The 14,824-nt window shown below is 37.3% G+C and overlaps 1 protein-coding gene across 2 annotated transcripts; it reads right to left on the bottom strand.

Annotated features, from left to right (window-relative positions):
• Positions 1–6,403: 6,403 nt before the first annotated feature.
• Positions 6,404–14,570, bottom strand: nkx2-1 (NK2 homeobox 1). 2 transcript variants are annotated; one of them, XM_087289676.1, is made up of 3 exons: positions 14,034–14,570; positions 9,292–13,623; positions 6,404–6,830 (listed from the first exon to the last, which is right to left on the bottom strand). In XM_087289676.1, the coding sequence occupies exons 1-2, from the start codon at positions 14,398–14,400 to the stop codon at positions 12,950–12,952; spliced, it is 1,041 nt and encodes a 346-aa protein (XP_087145802.1). In that variant the 5' UTR covers positions 14,401–14,570; the 3' UTR covers positions 6,404–6,830; positions 9,292–12,949.
• Between the last annotated feature and the right edge of the window lie 254 nt (positions 14,571–14,824).

Raw genomic sequence — 14,824 nt, 5'->3', positions numbered from 1 at the left:
TAGCCAACATTACAATTATTCTTTTACAAATGAAAGTCAACTGTACTTTTTGAGAGTTCATTTGAAAATCCATCTAATAGCATTGTGTCTTTTATTGTTTTTTATAATCAAAAACTAATCTAACATATTTTCTCATCTACTTCAAACACACTGAAAAATTGTTGCTCCTACAATTTTCCCATCAAAATGAAAGAAAAACAAAAGCCTTAATGCGATTTTCCTCTCTTGTGCGATGAGTTGATTTTGTAGAAGCTGCATTGTCTTGAAGTCAGCACATGGACAATTAGCAAACATTACAATTATTTCTTACTAATGAAAGTCAACTGTACTTTTTAAGAGTTTAATTGAAAATCCATCTAATACGCTTGTGCGTTTTATTGCTCCTGCAGCCTCGCTAAGTTTTCTCGCTCCTTGTCTCATGATTCCCCCTCTGCCATTGCTCACAGGAACCTGCACCTGTCACCTGGGGGCCCCTGCCTGCACTCAGGATCAATTTACATAACCTCATTTAGCAGTTCACAAATCAGAGCCATTAAGAGCTGCTAACAGGAACCAAGGGTTCTAATTTAGCCTGCCTTTCACAGTGGGAAAATTGGGCAGCTCAGGCCTACAAATAAAGACTCAGGTCTTGGCTTTGATTGTTGATTGTGATGGTAAATGTGCGGATGATTAGAGCAGATTTTCCCCTTTATTGATTTTCTGCCAAAACACAGCATGCTACGGTCCTGCACTAGGAAGCTAACTCAGATTGGGAATGGGGGGGGGCAAAAGCTTGAAAACGGGGGCAGGGGTCTGTGCGATCACGTGGCAAAAAGTCTTTGCGCACCACTGCAATACGCTATATGAAACGGCAAGATGCTTGTGAAAGAGCCGTTAATGAGAAGCTTAAAATATTAAGTTGCATGCTTCCCCAGGTGACCATTCATTGCGCATAAAAAGAGCAACATCAACATGAGCAGCTAGTGAATGGTGCTGTGTTTCCCTCTCTGGCAAGACTGAAACAATATAAATGAAGTAGCAAATAATATCAAGTGGAACATGTTGGGCATTATGGGATATTACCATAATGTTTTATTAGCCACACTGTACAGCATTAGAAAGCTATTCACGCCATCGTAAAGTGCGGATGCTTGATTTTGTTCTTATGAATTAAATCTCTGTTAAAAAGGGAAATGTAGTACAGTAAGCCTAGAAAGCCATTGAAATTAAACTGGTTATAAGTTTTTTTTTTCTGTAATTTGTCTGATTAGACTTTCAGTTAAAGGATCGGATGGATATTCACTGTAAAAATGACGAGTTGTTCCCAAGACAAATTTGGGCAAAGTATAGACAAACACAAAAATTAAAGGTGAAATTGGCATATTGAGAGATTTTAGCATTTTTGACCCACCATAAATGTATAAGACATTGAATAAAACTGATGTTCTTTTTTTCACATAGTGAACAGTCAATATAGGGTCCAGTGTTGTTTTAAACTGTAGCTTTTTATTGTATTGGAGTAGGATTGTCGCAATACCATTAATTTATGTTACGATACTATACCAGCTGAAGTATCATGATACCAAGTAGCATTGCAATACTGTAATCCATAACTCAAACTTGAAAATTGTCAGAAATACTATATTTTAGATGTTATAATAGGCCTTGAATTGAATTAATAATTCCCTTATTATTGAAAAAAAGTGTGTTTGCACATCACTTCACCTGAAATGTATTTGTTCTTTTTGTTTATTTTGTAGATAACTGACCAACAAAAATGCATTAAATAAAGATACAAATTATATCAAACAAAATTAGTTACAAAACAGCATTTTTTTCCAACCAAATGAGGCTTTATAAAGTGGTCAAAATTGTTTCAGCTTTCTGTATCTATTGTTATTGTTTTTTTTCCAGTCTTATCTGGTAAGAAACCAAAGTAATTAAAATTTTCACTTTGTGGGTCTCTTTTTAAGAGATTGTCGCGGTTGTTGTAGCTACTCTAAATCATATTGACAGGAGCAGAAATTAATTGATTCAGAGTCGAACATAAATCGTGCAATATTCTACCATAAAAGGCACAAATTTTGCACAGGCTCCCTTTAAAATAAAACGGTCTATTGTTGCACAGTGTGAGCATTTTATTGACTTTTCCAAATCTACAATGGTAACGCCAGTATTTTAGAGCCATTATATCACAATACTACCTTAGTACACGTAAACCGTGCAGCTTTATATGAAAGTAATATATTATTTCTGTAATAATATTGAGCTTTGAATTTTTTTTTCAAATTGTTAGTAAATTTCTTTTTATTAATTATCGACAAAATTATAGACATTTCTCTAAAAAGATAATAAATAATCTTGAAACCTGTTTTTCTATAGTGTACAATTACATTTCTTCAAATATCTGGTTTAGTGTATCAAAGTAGTCTAAAATTTTAGTAAATTATAGCAAAATCCATTTTCTACAAATAAATCACTAAATTAAGAAAATTCATTGCAAATGTCCATCTTATCTGACATTTTTGTGACTGAGTATCCTAAAAGCGGGATAGACTGAAATAAAAGGAAATATCCCGAACACTCAGCGTACTTATGAGCAGATTCATGCACATCTATGATATCTATGCTCTTTTCTATTTCCGCCTGATTGAAGTCATTCTAATTCATAAATGCATTTTGTTGCCACCATGAATCCACCCCATGCAGACTTTTTTTTTCCTGGAAAGAACAGCCGTGCAATCATGTGGATGATTTTAGCTTTAACCCCTTTCATTTACCATTCATCAGATAAACTTCAGCGTGTCACTATACATAGCTCAAGTCAAGTATGCTTACTCAAAATGGCTCTCAATCGGCAGTCGATTTGGCAAAGATCTTCTTATAATATGAAAGAGCTGATTCAAACTTACACGTGTTCACTGCCAAACTGGTGTATCTGAAGGTGTCTGAAGTGTTTGTTGTCTTGCGGGCAGAGGAACTTCATTAGCCGAGTCAGGGAGCCTTTTCCATTCCTTGTTTTGGATACATATTTAAGCTGCATGTGGTTTGGTGCCACGGGTAGATGCCATGCCAGCAGTGTGTTGCAGAAATGAAAAAGCAGTGTCATCTTCAATCATGACTGATGATGAGAAAGAGATGTAGACGTAGATGTCTACTTTAACAGAGCACCCTTGTTTAAGGTGTTGAACAGTCTTCTATATGGCTGAAGATATATGCCAGGTGTTTTTATAAGGGAAGCATTTAAGTTTTTTTTTAAGTGATAGAAAATATTTGCTTTTGCCATTCATTTAAAATCCTCAACAAAAAAAAAAATTATAAGAATAATAAATAAATAAAATCACACACTTTTGAAAAAGATACATTGTTGGCCTGGCATACATGATGATAATATTCTTTGTCTTTTTTTAGGATCCCTGTAAAAAATAGTAGTTTCTTAATTTTAGTTGATTCAAATAATTGCTCTCTTCATTTCAACATACATTAAACTGGCTTAACACATCAAGTTGAATATGTAAAACAAGTTGAAAGATGATGAAAGTAACGTAAAAATAAATGTTCACGCTTAAAATATAGGTTTTTATTTGCATTGATTCCATTAATACCATTTAATATTGGTTCTTATGATTAAAAATGTGATTTATTAAAATGGTCTTTGCACAAAAATAAATTACTTTTTTACTTTGTTTTACATTCTGTAAAATCGCCATATACCCTAAAATGTACTGCATAATTTATAACATTATAGAGTTATTTTTATTTAAATGTAAAGCTTGCGATAATAAGCTGTGATGAGACAAAATAAAAATAAAGAGACCATGTTCTAGACCAGAGATGTCCAAACTAGGGCCTGTGGGCCAAAGTTGGCTCATGGTAACCTTTGATTTGGCCCTATATCTGAGAAAAGAGAGAGAGAGGAGAATGGGGATGGTTTAGATATTGTCTTTTCAAATTTAATGTAACCTTTTATTTGTTTGTTTTATTGTTAAGCCACAAAAAGCTAACTAAAATTAAATGTTTCAATTAAATGGTGTAGTTTAGTTTAAAATGTAGATTAAATGTGAAATGTAAATCGCTTGACGGGTAGAGGACAATGCAGAGACTTTAGTAAGCAAATCAAGGCAAAGGCAGCTTCTGCTTGAGCAGTATTCAGAATTGAACTCCACTGTGTTATAAAGTTATAGTGCATTTGGTAATACGATTTAAAGTTTTTTATTTATTTTTTTTAATATTATGAAATAGATTAGGAAATTATCCGTGCAACTAATGTAAAATATTTTTATTTATCTTCGGCTCATGGCTCTAAATTATATTTGTTTTTGGCCCTTTAAATGAAAATGTTTGGGCACCCTCTATTTATATCTTATTTTGGGGTTTTCAGCTTAACCCTCCTAAAATTAATAAGACACGTTATTGAAAATCTCAATGTCGACTGTCGCCATTACGCTATAACGCATTATGCATTTATTCTATACCTTTGAAAATGATGGAGCAACAAACAACTGTTGTTGTCCCTGCGGCAGCATCCCGGATAAATTAGCTTTAATGAACATGTAATTGCTTGGAATAGACTGAGCGGACCCGATGCAAACAAGGTTTCTAATTGATTTGCATTTCTCTTTTTTGTGAGCAGCTCATTGTCCGAGCGCGCTATTGATCGGCTACTGTGTATCGCCCCGCATGTGTTTCCCTTCATTAACTGATAACAGGTTACTGATGACTCCCATCCCGGCTCTAATGTGGCTTAACGCCTACTTTGTTCCCGTGTCATGTCGGAGGGCAGCCCGGAATAATGAGTAAGTGGGTGGGCTGTGTTTGGGGCTATCTGCTGGGAGGCGTTCAGTCTGCCGGGTGCAAGGAGATCACTGGAGGGGTTAAAAAAGCAGCACCTTTTAGGTCTGGATTACTTAACTGCTGCACAGCGTGGGCCCGTCCTCAATTTTCACCAAAAACCTAAAGCGATAACCTGAGCTCTGTTTGTGATATGTGGAATTTTTTGAATTTTAGATTAACAGAATTATTTAAAAAAAAAAAAAAAAAAAAAAAAAACAATGACCTGTGTAATGACATTAATTTAGGCTGTTTGACAAACACTTTTATTTAAAGCGACTTCAATGTAGCTATATTTTACCCAAAAATGACATTTAGGCCTATTCACATTTACTCTTTCTTAAGTGGTTCCAAACCTTATGCGTTTCTTTCTTCTGTTCTGCTGAAAATCTGTAGCCATTGACTTCCATAGTAGGAAATACAAATAGCCTATGGAAGTGAATAGTTACAGGTTTTGAATTATAAATATCTTCTTTTGAGTTCAAGTGTAAAAACAAACTCATCAATGTTTGAAACAAGTGAACGGTGGGGAAATCATAACAGACTTTTCGTTTTTTTCGCTGAACTATACCTTTATGGCTTTCTTTGGGAATTGAACCCACACTCATAATATTGCTCGTGCCATGCACTGGGGCTGTTTGATCATACAAGAAGTATTTATGAAGTCACCCTATAGGCACAGTCAAAATTTTGGGGTTGCTACGAATCAATACCATAGCACTCTACAAATACTGCGTTGTTTCGACCCAATGTAAAATAAAGACTCAAATATAGCTCAAAGCGTTTGGTTAAAAACAAATAAATATATAAAAATTGGGTTGGGTTTTTCCATATTTTACTCTAATATGCTATTTTAAACTAAAAGAATCCAGCATTTATAGAGCTATAGTTGTCAAATCGAGTGAAATTAGCTAACTGAGCATATTAATGAAAATCCCCCAACAAATGCAAGTTCGCTTGGAAGAGTGTTGGTGTTCCTCGTTTAGACTGGTAAAGCTCTGAATGTATGTGATTTGTATTGTGCACATAGCTTACCCCGGAAACTGAGCAACCAGTCACGGAAATTCTAATTCTCACAGACGTTTACCCTGATTTTCTTTTGCCATAGAATTGTAAATTGAGCATAGAAATGATAAATGATACGCCATACGTGCAATTGGCTGCGTAATACAATGGTCACACAACGGCGAGCCGCTGGGCTCACAGAGAGAATTGCATGTTAGCTAATTGTTAATTTGGGCGACTCGCGCTGGCTAATTATGGCGGCACCGCCAAGCCATTTGCATGATGGACTTGCCACCTGCCTCGACGCATGACAGCCCGCAGCCTGGGCAAACTATATAATTACTGAACAGTGGTGGGGCAATTTTTGACTGCCGTCCCTTTGTGTGACATGAATTCTTCCTAATGACATATTTTATAAAGGGGCAAATAGCATCCCTCCTTCCGGTTCGGCAGAAAAAAGCAACCATCTCAACAGGTCTTAATGTTTAAGCCACCGCACTCCTGTCAGGGGAATTCTCCGCAGTTTTGCGTTTCAGGCTCCATGCTGCATTAGTCTGACAGAACAAACAGAACTCAATGGTTTGAAGTATTAGGTATATAGTTGTTTTTATTTCAATTTAAAGTTTGTGCATGGGTTACATTTGTCATTCGCAGCTATTTGAATGCAGTAAGACTAAAGTGAAACGGTCAGAAACCCCTATGTTGAAATTTGGATTTATGCTAAATGATTAGTTAAAACTCAATGGTACATTTGAGTGACACTAGGTCTTACGAAAAGAGGCACACTTTAACAAAGGGTTCTTGTTATAGTGTAACTACACTTTTTGTGATGATGAGTAATGCAATTGCTGTTAGTGTTAGGATGAGGTTTGGGGTTTGTTGAAACAACAGTTGTTACAACAGCAACAAAGAACACCATCTGACCAGTGTTTTCAATACCGAACAGCACAGACACCGAAAACGAGATAACATTGACCTTGAAATACACCCTAAATCAGGGGTGTCCAAACTCGGTCCTGGAGGGCCAGTGTCCTGCATATTTTAGTTCCAACCCCAACTGAATACACCTGAACCAGCTAATCCAACACAATCTCACGGCAATTCAAGCTCTTTCTAGGTGTACTAGAAACTTCCAGGCTGGCGTGTGAAAGAAAGTTGGAGCTAAACGGTACAAAACACCAGCCCTCCAGGACCGAGTTTGGACATCCCTGCCCTAAATAAAAATTGTGTCTCACTTAAAGTGATGTTTGTTGGTTTAACCTGGGCTTATTAATTGCGTAACAAAGTTCATTTTCCACACAAAACTTATTTTAGCTTCGACAATAGCATTTTCTGTGAGACAATGGCTTGCCTTGTCCTTTTATTAAACCTCATCATATGAAATTAATATGTGACAAATATTAAATTTCTCAAGTCGATTACTGTTACTCATTAACTAAAATTCTATTTTTATTTACTTATCTATATTGGTTGTTTGGTCCTAAAATGAGAGCTAGTGGATATTATATACTAATGGTTTAGATCTGCAATGTTATATTGATGTTTTTAAGTAGTTTTTGTTGTACCACGCTTAAGTAATCAGATGGTGTTTAAGTGACAAAAAGTTGATCAAAATAGCAGTGGGGTGAGGTGATTACATGTTATTTAGCGAGGGAGGAAGTGTTAACACGGTTAGTGATGGTTCGCTGATCACCAAAGGACTCCCGCTGGTACAGTACAAGACTGCGCTGGAGCGCCTCTTGTCTGCTCAGAATTTCATTATTGAGTCTTGACCCGCGCGCTGCCGCACGAGCCACGCGGACATTTCAGGACATTCAAATGTAATCTTAATTCACAGATTTTTGATAAGGCGTTAACCAATATTTTGAAGACGCGTTAGTAAACACATAAACACAAAAAAAAAAACGCACAGAAATATGTCAGTATTGCGTTTCAAGGGTTGATACACGCTGTGGTATCATATAATATCCTCAGTGATGCAATCAATAACTGAATTTGATGCTGTTAAGTTTAAACAACGAGGGTGTCCATATTTCTGGCAGCAGAGAATTAAAAAGTTACGAAATGTGAATAGTAGGCTATGGCTAGGCTAGGTTTATGACTACAGACATATAGCAGCCTACAAAACGCTGTCCTTAATAATGTGTTATAATACCAAAATAAACCAAATGCAAAAATGTTTGCATCTTTCTATCCGACAAGATGAATCGGGATAATGCTGCAGCTCATAATTTTACTTAGTGTAAATTTGACAATTTGAATTGTGCAATTTTAAAGACTTGGTCATTAAAGGAGTAATTTTCTTTGAGGAGAAACAAAAAACAGCAAAGCAATGGGAAGGTATGAAAATGCAGTTTTTGTTCATTGGATGGGAAAGGCTCCATTCACATAAGGCTGAATGCGCTGCATTTCACTGGTGCCACAATTACACTGAAAGGTCAAGTATTACTGCATCTTGTGTTCCGCGCTGCATGCTAAGTATTTCTCCTTGCAAATGACCCTCGTCTGCGTGCGCAGTACAATGGCCTCAAGAAGCAGATAAATGCAGGACAATTAAATATATTTTTGCTACTAGTTGACAATAAGATTTACTAAAGGAGGTGATTGCAGTTAATGTGTAATTGTGCCATTTGTCATGCACATAGATGAAGCTGGTCTAAGAATGAGGTGTTGGAAGCCGAAGACGAAAACGTTTTGCTCGCCTTAATTTCTATGCTTTTTCAATTCCCATTTGAGGTGTATTTAGATTAAACGCGCTGAGGTATACGTTTAAAATGTGGACTTATACCCAGGAAAGTTTCTGTTATTTTTAATCGTATTCTTAAAATGAGACCAACTATTATTAATAATAATTTCTATAATTTACTTATTAATAATACTTTCGTCTAACTTTTGACTTTTTATTACAGAATTATATTAAATTAATATTTTAATTCAACTGAATGTCTCGAGATTTCATACTTTCGCAGTTGCATATACTTTATCTCATTATATATGCGAGTTTGATAATTTATTTATTGTTATTTTTGCCATTTTGTATATGGGCTTCTTGATAACTCTCAAGACGGTTGCGGACTGTAAAGTGCACAATTAAATAACTGACTTAAAACTCCCTGCTTTTCAGCTACGCTTCTGTAATTTTATTTAAAAATAAAAAAATAAATGGAAATAATCTATTATTTCTTTAGTATTGTTACCCATGTATTCCGTGGGAACAAACTTCAGCACCCCGGACAGCTCCATACCAACTTACATAATGCAAACTAAAAACTATGTGGGCAACTCATTGCATAGCCTTACTTTTCGAAAGTGTGGTCAAGTTTGGTTTGGTGTGAACATGTTTAAAGTCAGAGGTGAGAATAAAAGAAGAGTCGCAGAGTAAAATATTATGACATGATTATTATTGTGAGATATGTGCAAGACATGTAGATATTAGTTTAAGACTTATTGGACGCTTATTACGCTGTACAGGAATACGGTGGTTCTGCAAGATAAAATCTCTATTAAAATCAGTTATTATCTGTTTGTTAAAAAATATTACACTTTTAAATGATCCAAAACACGTATGTTTTTTTTTTCTCTGCTGGACAATGCTCTTAAAGTCTATTTTAAAGTGAATTTTTTACTTTGAAAATGTAAAATATTGGCAAGTAATTGATATTTTGTCAAGATTACATGTGGTTTTGATAGACCTTGTATGGAGTTGCAAGAATTACCAACAATAGCCTATAAATAAAAAATAGAAAAAAAAAAACTGTAAATAAACCCTCGAGATACAGCGCTGAATAAAACAAAGAGCAAACCTCAGAAACCCTAACTCTAATATGATTGCGTTGGGATTGGGGTCTAATTTAGGGAGGTGACTGGGACCTTTGCACCCAAAGCATCGAGGACAGTCCGCAGTTGTGCAACGTGTGTTCAGTGAGAGTGATGAGAGCATACACGCTTCCAACAAGTCATTTTCAACAGCTACAAGCTCCACACAAAGACCACACACCGAGCCTCAGACATGTTAATGTAATCTGGAGTCTTTCAGAGAAGCTCTAACAAAACGAATCCCCGAAAACCTAATAGACTCTTTCGGCGCTGGTAGATTGCTGTGGAAAATGATTAAATTTGCACAACGGATAAAAGAGAAAATCTTACTTGCCTATAAAATGAACGTTTATTTAATGTATTTGGTTAATCAATTTATCCAGCCTTGATATAAAAGTATATTGCGGTTAATACAGCAGACATCATCAAACATTTGTTTAAATAGTCAAGGCCTTTAGCATTGCTGTGACGTGTAGCCTATATAAAAAATAATCAAAACCATATTTCGCTCCTTGTAATTTCAAATGACTATAAAACTGAAATCTTGTCAAACAGACTAACTTGAGAAACTGTTAAACCCGTGTACCTAATGTCATAGCAAAACTCTTTTTTGTATTTTGTTTTTAAAGTTGTGTGAAATTAAAAGCCTCACAATCACAAAACGGAATACAGACACTGCTTAGAGTTTTCGGTGGATGTTACATATAATTGAGTATCAGTACAAGTAAAAGAAGCATCTGTAGGCCTTCGAAAGTATAATTTCGGACATAATCGACGAAATGATCTGTTGATTTAACGACCCTTCACAGAAAAGAGCGCCATTACAATCAGTGAGTCATTAAAACGCGCGCCCCACTGCCCGCTTACTGGCGCGAGGTTTCACATAAAAACCTTCATCAGCCCAAGGTGTAGACTACTAAATGCACAGAGTTTTTATTTGCGATTAAAATGTGTAAAAAACGAGGCGATAAAACAACAGTGGTCTTTACGACCACTCGGCCTTACGGTTTATGGATGGATAATAACATCCAACCAGGCTCAACCACTGATAACACATTCAATCATGATAACATCTGAAACGGGTGCTTATGACATTTATTCGTACTATAGCCTAGTCATACTAAGTTTTGCCTGTATCAATAGTCAGAATAATCTAATGGCTGTTAGAGTAGCCTAAAATGTTAGAGCAAATGGTGAATAGTCACAATATGTTCACAAATAACTCTAAAAAATAAATAAGTTGTCTCGTTTAAGTTAACACGTTACTTTTAAATTACGTCTTAAGTGTAGACATAAGGATATTTTTTTCTGAATATATTTATTGTCTACTTGGCAACACTATTTAGTGTAAAAATGCTATAAAAGTAGCAAATCTTTTTTTTTTATGTAGCTTTGCAAGTTTTAAGTAAAACGATAAATACATGTGATGTCATCCTCTATAATTATAGTCCCCAAATCTGCACGTCTTATGCTTTCATAAACTGTGGCAAACATTTTTTTTCAAGTCTATCTCAGTAAAATAAATGGACAGATAAATAAATGGGAAAAGAAAGACAGAAATTCCGAGTAAATCATGAATTTTGTTTACATGCACGCGGCCTTTGCATGTCAGTCCACTAAAGATTTTTGCGTATAGCATTATATTTAATTCGGGGGCTATTTGTAATATATTTTGTTCTGTTCTTGCACTGATCAAAATGCGTAACAGAAATGTCACATGTGATTCGATAATTACTTTACGTCTCTCTGGAACCCACACACAGATACACACACAAAGAAGCACACGGCACACACTTTCAAATGTTCCAGCAGGCATCTCAATCTTACCTCAGCCCTCTGATGTTTACGGTCTTTATCAATACGTAAACACGGGGGCATTTGATTTTACCTCTGATCTCCACAAACACGGTATTGATGGACGGCGCTCTGATAAGTGTGTTTATTTCGTCTTGCTAAGTTATTTAGGAGAATAATGTTGTTTGAACAGCAATGTGATTGATAAGTTAGCTTTTAGGAGTGTTTGTTTGATGTGAGTTTCTCTCAAGGAGTGGAGACCTCACCTGCATTGACTCATTCCCTTATCACAAAGAAAACGCTCCAAAATAGATCTCAGGTTAAGTCAGATACATAAATAAATAAAAAGAATAACTCCATAAGCTAAAACTCATTTAATAGGGTAATGCCAAAATACAATTTGCGGATAGAAGACAATTTGTTTTTAAAAAAGAACAATTCATAGACGTTTGTTTTTATTTGAGCATACATTATTTTTAGCGCGCGTTTCATTTTGAACTTAGACTCCGGATTTTAACTTTATTAAAATATTTAGACACGCTACAAAATTACCGTTTAAACTAATTTAGCCATGCAATATCCAACACAATTAGAATAATATTTGTTGTGTGACTTCATTGGTGTTGCAACACACAGAAAACTATTTGCTGAATGAACGCTTTACTAGCAGGCCAGAAATCCAGCTCCACAAACCTGACACACTTGAAGGGATATCCTCTACAAACTGTAGAAATTGTGCGTCTAAAATAATCCACTAATGCGTGTTCATTTGTAGTGACTAATTTACTAATCGTATGTTGCTCACTTTTTAGGCTAGTTCAATTTTATTAACCTTGAAGCAAAATGGTCCAACTTTTAGCACCGCAAAATGTTTGATTCCATACACCCAAATCTAAAATGAACGTAGGGTAAGGATATTGTTATTATTGTCATAATTTATTAATATGATTGTATGACTGCGTTTAAGTCAAATATCTATATAAGTTACAAGAAAATTAAACGTACAAATAACAATGGAACTGAAAAAAAACTTGTGAACCTTAATATCGATAAAAATTTTGTACAATATACACATCGCTAAAAACTATGTAATCAGTCCAAACCTTTTACAGAAATATACAAGCTACGTTTTACAGTGAAATCTTTAAGAAATCATGAAATGTATTTAGCAGTCTAAATGTGAGGGGGGACGTCTTCATTGTTGAAAGGGACATTTTTAAAAATCCATCAGGATGACAGAATATTTGTGTTTTAGTGTTTTAGTCAGTCTCCATTTAAAATCTAGTGTATATAAATAATTCCATCTTCTTAATGATGTTTTGGCGCTCATCCTCACAATAAAAGATTTGATACCTTTGACATTTGGCAATCCTCGCGTTGCTTGCAGCCTTGTCACTTCTCCCTCCGAGAAAGGAGACAATGATTTCGGAGCGCCACCCCAGTTCGCATGGTCTTTTTGAGCAGAGCATAGTGTACACATAATCTGCATCCACCTGTCGTACTTTCGTTATTGTATTATTGTCTGTCACCACGTCCTGCCATAAAGCAGAGCGGAGCAGGGCAACGCAGCTCCATATTCGGAACCGGAAGAGTTCAGGTGTGATAGGCCGGGTACCTGGGTTTGGAGGGATGGCGGGCTTGCAGCATGTTGACCCAGATCAGGGGACTGACCGGCGCTGCCTACCTGCTGACTTTGATGCTGGCTCATTGAAGTACTGTTATTGGTCATAATCATGACGTTTCCCCCCTGGTGATGGTGGTTTTGTACACCAGTGTTGGGTGTGTGACTGCTGCCTTGGCATGGCTTTCCGTCTTTCACCAACACAGGCACCGCCACCCGCCGTGGAGACTGCTGCTGCTGCTGACAGGAACCATTGTCTTGTTGCATCTGCTGCTGGGACACCTTGTCCTTGGCTTGCCTTTTCATTTTATACCGGTGGTTCTGAAACCAAATTTTAACTTGAGTCGGAGTCAGGTGTATCATGCTGGCCAGATGCTCCCTTTCCGGCGCGGAGAGGTACTTCTGCTGCTTGAACCGCCGCTCAAGCTCATACACCTGCGCCTGGGAGAAGAGTACCCGTCTCTTCCTGCGAGGTGTGCTGGTCAGTGGACCCATGCCTTTACCAACATCCGCCAACGAACTCAGAGTGCTCATGCTGCCCATGTTCATACCAGACGAGGAGCCCATGAAGCGAGAGACTGCGAAAGGAACAGTCCCGTTTAGCTTTGCAATTTCACAATAAACACAATCAATCAATTAATAACGAGTACGGAGAGATTAAATCGCTGTGTGAGTTATAAAAGGACAGCAAATAAACAAATATTGTGCATTATTATTGTGTTGTCTGTCAACTGTAACTGGAGAGTTAATTTATGCAGTTCGTTTGGGTTTAGATACAACACCTGGCACGTGTAACGTTTAGCAACGCCGGCAAAGCCCCATGCGCTCTAATTTGGTGTAAAATTAGAACATTTTAAAACAGAATAATACATGATAAATACAACCGGCTACAGTCACAATTAAAACAGATTAATACGCATTGCAAAACACCTCTCAAAATGCACAAGCAGCTCTTGCAAACACAACGTAAAGTGTTAATCTCACGTACTTGTAGAGAAGCGTGGGTCAGGATTCGTTCCGTACCAGCTGGTGGCCGTCGTGCTGCCTCTCATCCCGTCTTGATAGGCCGGCAGGTCGCTCATGTTGCCCAAATTCCCGTTACAGTAGCCCCCCATGGCTGTATGTGACAGCTGGGAAACTCCAGCTGCAGTCATGTGGTAGGCAGCGGGTACTGTTCCATTGTGGCCCATGTGGTGCTGCTGCATCGCCGCTTGCGTGACTTGGGGTTGTCTGTACGAGGCAAGAGGAGCCCCCAAGTTGTTCCCCTCCATACTCACTTTTTTGTAGCTCTCTTCAAGAGGACTTAAGATATCGGATACAGAAAAAGGAGTCGTATGCTTAGGGCTCATCGACATTGTTCTGTGTTGGAAAGGGAGAAATTAGAAGGCAAGGCAATCTCTCCTTCTTTTTTTGGCCAGCTCCTCTGTTCCTGTTGTTTCACCGTCGCTGCAGCAGGATGGAAACGTATGAGTGCGCACTGGAGTCCGCCTTAATTGGTTTGAGTGGGAGCTCGAAGCTGACTTTCGTTTGTTTTAGCTTGGTGCCAGGTTTAAGGCTTCCATCAGAGGCGGGGCATCAGCAGCCAGGGCAACAATACAAAGCAGCGCTATCATCTGTGCACCCACGCACAATTTCTATTACGCGGTCTTCAACTACCCGTGCCATCCCCCAACCCCGAAAACATTTACGCGTGTAACAACACCTGTGCGTAAATATAATTCGCCCATAGTTCATTTTCAGCGCGAGGCTGTTTATTGCGCGGCGGCGAGGCTCGCACGA

The sequence above is a fragment of the Danio rerio genome, chromosome 17, assembly GCF_052040795.2.
Source record: "Danio rerio strain M-AB ecotype USA chromosome 17, GRCz13ab, whole genome shotgun sequence".
Classification (NCBI taxonomy): domain Eukaryota; kingdom Metazoa; phylum Chordata; class Actinopteri; order Cypriniformes; family Danionidae; genus Danio; species Danio rerio.
The sequence above is the reverse complement of the archived record's forward strand: the minus strand, read 5'-3'. Positions and strand labels throughout refer to the sequence as shown.

Coding starts and splice junctions, on each gene's coding strand:
- nkx2-1 (XM_087289676.1), bottom strand. CDS start 14,400: ATGTCGATGAGCCCTAAGCATACGACTCCTTTTTCTGTATCCGATATC. Junction 13,624..14,033: donor TGACCCACGCTTCTCTACAA/GTACGTGAGATT, acceptor TTCCTTTCGCAG/TCTCTCGCTTCATGGGCTCC.